At 44.2% G+C, this 8155-nt stretch overlaps 1 protein-coding gene across 1 annotated transcript in view; it reads right to left on the bottom strand.

Moving 5' to 3' along the window:
- Positions 1-611: 611 nt before the first annotated feature.
- Positions 612-8155, bottom strand: part of LOC136611048 (cyclic AMP-responsive element-binding protein 3-like protein 2) — a gene marked incomplete at its 5' end in the record, with an annotated part of 34694 nt that continues 27150 nt past the window's right edge. The window contains 5 exons of the mRNA XM_066590299.1: positions 612-2193; positions 3156-3369; positions 3449-3578; positions 7766-7865; positions 8062-8130. Of these exons, the coding sequence (XP_066446396.1) occupies positions 2118-2193; positions 3156-3369; positions 3449-3578; positions 7766-7865; positions 8062-8130 (589 nt within the window). The remainder of the gene's footprint in view (positions 2194-3155; positions 3370-3448; positions 3579-7765; positions 7866-8061; positions 8131-8155) is intronic.

The following is an 8155-nucleotide window of genomic DNA, read 5'->3' as shown; positions in this document are numbered from 1 at the left end:
AGTTATCTATGGTCAACCCTGTGATGTTTCTTAAAAAAAAAAAAAGAAAAAGTTTTTATAAGATCAACATAGGTAAAATCTGGCAAGAGAGGGCTCTCCTCCGTGGGTTTACTCCTGCCAGGAATGGTTTTGGTCCTTGTTCCAGGAATGGGAGACAGGACGACGAGTGAAGGACCTTCACCTGCAGCACAGATATCTCCTGACTTACGCTACCTAGGCTCTGAAGGGGATACAGCGGTGGAGTCTCAGGATATAGAGGAAGATCTGTAGTCTGACGAGAAGGCTCCTCGATGAGAGTCCTGTGGACCCATTTCCAGAAGCCCCTGGTGTTCAAAGACTGCCCAAGTGAGAACCTGGAGGGTTATGAATACAACCAGGTCCCCTTGAAGTTTTGTGACTTGGCATTGCTTTCACAGAGACTATATGTAAGGGGTAATCTGAAGTGCTCAATACAGGATATAACTCCGGATCAGTACAGGATAAGTAATGTATGTACACAGTGACTCCACAAGCAGAACAGTGAGTGCAGCTCTGAAGAACAACACAGGATGTAACCCAAGGATCTTGCATTTGTAGTACGTGCCCCTCCCCGATCATACAACCACACACCATTTTATATGCTGCTACTTTTTATTGAGTTTTCTCATTTTATAAAAAATTATTATACCAAAAAAGAAGCATAAAATAAAACAAGGAACAGAAATGTATCCACCCCTTAGTGCCATGTGTAAGATGCCCACTCCATCTTATGTACCAAGACAGGATAGTAAGGAACAAATCATGGGTAGCTGACCGATCAACAACTGAGCTTAAAGGGTTTCTCCATTACAGCCCCCTCTGATGATGACACTGTAGTAACCGCTGGTCCTCCACTCCATCCTACAGCTGCATGGTGGCATCAGCGAGGTAGAAGAATCCAGTAGAGACCTGATGGTTTAAGGGGAGATAGAAGAGCCCTAATATCAGATATCGGTATTACTAAAACATCTTCTGGATGAACCCTCAAATCGCAGGATTATCCGACCGCTGATCTGCAAAGAATCCTGGGAACTATAAGGGTCGGAGATAGCAATTGCCCTACCAAGAAAACTAACTGCAATGTCAAGGTCCTGCATCTCACTCAGTGGATTGTACATGGGGCATTGTGCTGATTATTGGGCGTTAATCATCATCATTGGGCGAAGGGGGGGGCAGCGCCCTCTTTTGGGCTAACAATGATGAAGTAGCAAATAAAACTAATAAATACTATTTACAACAGCAGGAGGGACAGCTCAATTCAACGGACTAGAGAGAGAAAATCCCAGGGGAAGTCTCAGTACACAGGGAGCAGTGGAGAGCCTCAGTGATGGGGTTATAGGCAAAGGGTTCCGAATAGAATCCCGGTATATAAGGCACTGACTGATACAGGACAATCCGAGGAAGGGACATGGGATTATGGGAATGTTAGGCAGTTTATAGCACCCAACTTGAGTGGAACTAGAAGTCCCAGCAAGGGTCTTATTGGCAGTGCCTACTAGAGCTGAACATATTGGGTGGGCTGATGTCTGTTATGGAATGTATTCCTCTCGATCTTCTCCGCCAAGCAAGATCTTATCCACCAAATATTAATGTAACATCTTGGATTAGAAAGAGTAAAGGGTTGTCCAAGCTTAGAAAAACGTGGCTGCTTTCTTCCAAACACAGCGCCACCCTTGTATTTGTGTTGTGGTTGGTATTGCAGCTTAGCTCCCATTCAAAGGGCTGTTTTTTGGGGAGAGAGCAGCCATGTGTTTCTAGTCCTGGACGACCCCTTTAATTATTTCATGGTATAAATAAAAACTCCCATCTTATTCGCCATTTGGCGATGGACTGCGGAAAAGGTTTCCTTCACGTCTCAATACTTAATTATCCTGCAACCTTCCGCTTTACAAGTTGCATGTTCGGGCATCCAGGAAATTGGGGTGTTCCTTTCAGGACTTGTTTTTATGATCCGCCAGTGTCAAGTCTAGAGTCCCAGCCTCCTCCACCTGACAAGACAGGCATAGAGTCCGAAGGGCGGCTCAGTGTGGGATCTTGAGGGGCGGCTGCGCCGGTTGGAAGTAGAGGGTTGAAGAAGAGAAGGAGGAAGGAAGCGGATATTAGGACGTGGTGTTTACTCTTCTCTCCAGTTCTATTATTTTCGTCATTTCAGTTTGTCCAAAATCCGAATGGAACCTGAAAAGCGAGAGAGAAGCAATCGTCAGCAGGAAGAAGGTTCTATCAGTCCCCTCCATGTTCACGATGCACCCCACTATTCTTCTGTGTAATATGTAACCTGAACCCCTCACCTCTGCCATACTGCACCTCACTACTCCTCAATGTAAGGTGTTCCCTGGACCTCTCATCAGTCGTTCTGTTCTCCTCTATTCTGCAATATATTGTCATATTGCCACCCATAACCCATCTCTGCCATACCGCCGCTTGCACCCCTCATCTCTGCTGTACTGCTCCCCTCTGTTCTGCTCTACATTGTGCCCTCTGTACCCCGTATCTCTGCCACACCGCTACCCTCTGTTCAGTTATATATTTGGCCCCCTGCACCCCACAATTCTACTGTATCGGTCCCTTTTCTGCTATATATAGTGCTCCCTATACTTCTAATTTCTGCCGTACTGCTCTCCCTCTATTTTGCTATATATTTGGCTCCCTGCACCCTCATCTCTGCTGTACTGCTCCCATCTGTTCTACATTGTGCCCTCTGTACCCCGTATCTCTGCCACACTGCTACCCTCTGTTCAGTTATATATTTGGCTCCCTGCACCCCTCAATTCTACTGTAGTGGCCCCTTTTCTGCTATGTATAGTGCTCCCTATACTTCTAATTTCTGCCGTACTGCTCTCCTCTATTTTGCTATATATTTGGCTCCCTGCACCCTCATCTCTGCTGTGCTGCTCTTCAATATTCTGCTATATACTGTGCCCCCTGCACCCTTCATCTTTGCTGCACTGCTACTTCCTATTTTGCTATAAGTTGGGCAACCTGCACCCCACCATCTTTGCCATATTGCCTCCCGCACCCCCATCTCTGCAATACTGCCCCCTGCATGCTTCATTTTTGCTGTACTGCTCTCCTCTATTCTGCTAGTGTCCCCGGCTTCTCATAACTTCTATTGGTGAACCCCAATCTTCTGCGCTCACCTGTGCCGTACTTCTGGGTCCCGGCTGCTGTCATTAAACAGTACGTTAGGCTTCTCCTGTGACAGGCGGAACTCCTCTAGTATGGCTGTGTGATGCTGAGAGATGATCTCTTTGCTCCTCTCCCAGGAGTCCGGAGAATCCACTGTGACTGCGGAGCTGTATAACTCTTCCCAGGCATGATGCTCCTCGAAGGAAAGGATGCTTCTAGACCTCACTACAAGAGAGACCATTCATGGTCATTGATGGTTGCAGAAGTAAAGGAGTCTTCAATACATCTGAATAACGGCACTCACCTATCGATGCTGCATACGACTCCGGCACCGAGTGCACACTTGGTTCTGGTAATGTCTTGGTGGCTGATGGGTAGGGGTCAAAGGTTTGTGTGAAACTGCCAAAAATTACTGCAAAGCAAAGGACGACCACCTGAGGGAGACAGAGAGGCTCAGGCAATGACATGGATATCAGATGGAGAAGAATCACAGTACAACTCCCAATGGCAATTCCCAAAAAGTTGGGACAGGGTAAAATGTAAGAAAAAAAAGATTTTGCAATCTCTTCTAACCACATTTTATTCCAGTAGAATATAGAACATATCAGAGGGGGAGGGGAGACATTGGTCCGTTTTACTTTTTATCGTAAGATGTGTTACTGCCATCATTCTCTAAAAGGAGTTAATTTTTTAAAATGAAGAGGACTCATTTATTGTTCCTTTAAGCTATAAAGGATTTGGTATAAACTCATGAGCTAAACTTCTGTGGACGAAGAGAAAAAAAAAAAAAAAAAAGATATCCTTTGATACAACTTTTTCCACAGATGCAAGTGTCTACAGGTTCAGCGCTGCTCTCAGGCATGTTAGAAGCGTTTGACACGGGTACCACACAAGGGTTAACAGATCAAAAGTGCAGAACTGCAATCAACGAGGCTAGAGTCAGATAGGCCCCCATGGTCTAATACATAACCCAAGAAGGGTTAAACCACAGAGACGCGGTTTGTTTGGCTCCAGTCATCTTATACTAAAAACTTCCCGGTGGAGCAGCGTAGCCTTCACCTGCAGAAGGGTCGGGATGAGGCACTGCATGGTGTAGCTGATGGAGGTTGTGAGAACTGCCCCAATTACAATTAAAAAATCCCAATATAGAGAGCGCCTCTAGTGGTGTCAGATGGAATGTTAGCCTTTAAGTGGATGTGCTCTCTACAACGCCCAGACAGTACTAGAGAACCCGGCTAAGTGCCCCTGCTGGTCCAAGTCCACAGCCACAGGTAAACCGTCCAGCTGTGCCCTCACGTCAGGACATTCATGACGTCATCGGCATAGTCCTTGAGGTTACAAGACCGGCACATCAGCAGGTCGTGGAGGCGCACTACGCAGGCCTTAGAGAACTTCATTGACCAACCACAATAATTTGCAATCAAAACGTGACACTTAAAAATGGTGTATGTAAATAGGAAAGATAAAGGGGTCGCAACTTCATTAACTACCTCACCTCTCTGTGTATATACTGAGGAGAATCTACCTCACCTCTGTGTGTATATACTGAGGAGAATCTACCTCACCTCTATGTGTATATACTGAGGAGAATCTACCTTACCTCTATGTGTATATACTGAGGAGAATCTACCTCACCACTGTGTGTATATACTGAGGAGAATCTACCTCACCTCTATGCGTATACACTGAGGAGAATCTACCTCACCTCTATGCGTGTATATACTGAGGAGAATCTACCTCACCTCTATGTGTATATACTGAGGAGAATCTAGCTCACCTCTCACTGTATATATACTGAGGAGAATCTACCTCACCTCTATGTGTATATACTGAGGAGAATCTACCTCACCTCTATGTGTATATACTGAGGAGAATCTACCTCACCTGTGTGTATATACTAAGGAGAATCTCCCTCACCTCTATATGTATATACTGAGGAGAATCTACCTCACCTCTATGTGTATATACTGAGGAGAATCTACCTCACCTCTATATGTATATACTGAGGAGAATCTACCTCACCTCTATATGTATATACTGAGGAGAATCTCCCTCACCTCTATATGTATATACTGAGGAGAATCTACCTCACCTCTATGTGTATATACTAAGGAGAATCTCCCTCACCTCTATCTGTATATACTGAGAAGAATCTACCTCACCACTGTGTGTATATACTGAGGAGAATCTACCTCACCTCTATGTGTATATACTGAGGAGAATCTACCTCACATCTATGCGTGTATATACTGAGGAGAATCTACCTCACCTCTATGTGTATATACTGAGGAGAATCTACCTCACCTCTATGTGTATATACTGAGGAGAATCTACCTCACCTCCCACTGTATATATACTGAGGAGAATCTACCTCACCTCTATGTGTATATACTGAGGAGAATCTACCTCACCTCTATGTGTATATACTGAGGAGAATCTACCTCACCTGTGTGTATATACTAAGGAGAATCTCCCTCACCTCTATATGTATATACTGAGGAGAATCTCCCTCACCTCTATGTGTATATACTGAGGAGAATCTACCTCACCTCTATATGTATATACTGAGGAGAATCTCCCTCACCTCTATATGTATATACTGAGGAGAATCTCCCTCACCTCTATATGTATATACTGAGGAGAATCTACCTCACCTCTATGTGTATATACTGAGGAGAATCTACCTCACCTCTATGTGTATATACTGAGGAGAATCTACCTCACCTCTATGTGTATATACTGAGGAGAATCTACCTCCCCTCTATGTGTATATACTGAGGAGAATCTACCTTACCTCTATGTGTATATACTGAGGAGAATCTACCTCCCCTCCATGTGTATATACTGAGGAGAATCTACCTCCCCTCTATGTGTATATACTGAGGAGAATCTACCTCCCCTCTATGTGTATATACTGAGGAGAATCTACCTCCCCTCTATGTGTATATACTGAGGAGAATCTACCTCACCTCTGTGTGTATATACTGAGGAGAATCTACCTCACCTCTATATGTATATACTGAGGAGAATCTACCGCTCCTCTGTGTGTATATACTGAGGAGAATCTACCTCACCTCTGTGTGTATATACTAAGGAGAATCTCCCTCACCTCTATATGTGTATACTGAGGAGAATCTACCTCACCTCTATGTGTATATACTAAGGAGAATCTCCCTCACCTCTATCTGTATATACTGAGGAGAATCTACATCTCCTCTGTATGCATATACTAAGGAGAATCTCCCTCACTTCTATATGTATATACTGAGGAGAATCTACCTCACCTCTATGTGTATATACTGAGGAGAATCTGCCTCACCTCTATGTGTATATACTGAGGAGAATCTACCTCACCTCTGTGTGTATATACTGAGGAGAATCTACCCCATCTCTATGTGTATATACTGAGGAGAATCTGCCTCACCTCTGTGTGTATATACTGAGGAGAATCTACCTCACCCCTCCATGTGTATATACTGAGGATAATCTGCCTCACCTCTGTGTGTATATACTGAGGAGAATCTACCTCACCTCTATGTGTATATACTGAGGAGAATCTACCTCACCTCTGTGTGTATATACTGAGGAGAATCTGCCTCACCTCTGTGTGTATATACTGAGGAGAATCTACCTCACCTCTGTGTGTATATACTGAGGAGAATCTGCCTCACCTCTGTGTGTATATACTGAGGAGAATCTGCCTCACATCTATATGTATATACTGAGGAGAATCTACCTCACCTCTATGTGTATATACTGAGGAGAATCTACCTCACCTCTCTGTGTATATACTGAGGAGAATCTACCTCACCTCTATGTGTATATACTGAGGAGAATCTACCTCACCTCTATGTGTATATACTGAGGAGAATCTACCTCACCTCTATGTATATATACTGAGGAGAATCTACCTCACCTCTATGTGTATATACTGAGGAGAATCTACCTCACATCTATATGTATATACTGAGGAGAATCTACCTCACCTCTATGTGTATATACTGAGGAGAATCTACCTCACCTCTATGTATATATACTGAGGAGAATCTACCTCACCTCTATGTATATATACTGAGGAGAATCTACCTCACCTCTATGTGTATATACTGAGGAGAATCTACCTCCCCTCTATGTGTATATACTGGGGAGAATCTACCTCACCTCTATGTGTATATACTGAGGAGAATCTACCTCACCTCTGTTTATATACTGAGGAGAATCTAATGTATCTATCTGTATATAATAAAGCATACATAAGCATGAAAGCCGTCACTCACTCACCCACTGACTGACTCATCACTAATTCTCTAACTTTCTGTCATTGTACAAAACTTGAAATTTTCCCATGAACACTCTTTAGCTCCTAAATTGAAATGGTAAAGGGGAGGGGGGGGGGTCGCAACTTGATTATTCAATTTAAAGCGTGAAAATCTGCAACCGCCACATGGTCAGCTCCGCGGGTTTCCTGGATAGCGCAAAGACCCAAGCAAAACGGTGAACATTGTATCCCTCGGTTCCTCTTAAGTAACCACAATGTCATAAACTGTTCCGTGTGACTAACGGGTAAACACCTGTACCAACTTAACTCGGGCGCAGCCAGGTAGGTCAGCCGTTCACTCACCATGAGGCAGGTACTTGTTTGGGTGCTGGCGGCTTTATATGAGCGCGACACTTTTCCGGCCACCATTGCCTGTAGACGCTGCAGCTGTTGTAAGAGGGTCCTGAGGAATAAATCACAAGGGAAGGAGTTCAGCATGTGCCGCCTCTATTAAAGGGGAAGCTCTTGGATTCAGCTAAGATCTTCGACTTAAAGGGTGTTTTGTAAAGGGTTTGCCCCTATAATGTAAGGCAATTGTGAAGTCTACAGAACGGGGCAACTTACAGAAAAAAAACAACTATTTTGGGTGATCGTCTCACCGGTTAGTGGTTTCCAGGACCTCCACCTTCTTGCGCAGGTCGCTGTTTTCAGAGGAACAGTTCTCAACCCTATCGGAAGAAAAAGTCAACATCA

The sequence above is a fragment of the Eleutherodactylus coqui genome, chromosome 2 (assembly GCF_035609145.1).
Source record: "Eleutherodactylus coqui strain aEleCoq1 chromosome 2, aEleCoq1.hap1, whole genome shotgun sequence".
Taxonomy (NCBI): Eukaryota; Metazoa; Chordata; class Amphibia; order Anura; family Eleutherodactylidae; genus Eleutherodactylus; species Eleutherodactylus coqui.
The sequence above is the reverse complement of the archived record's forward strand: the minus strand, read 5'-3'. Positions and strand labels throughout refer to the sequence as shown.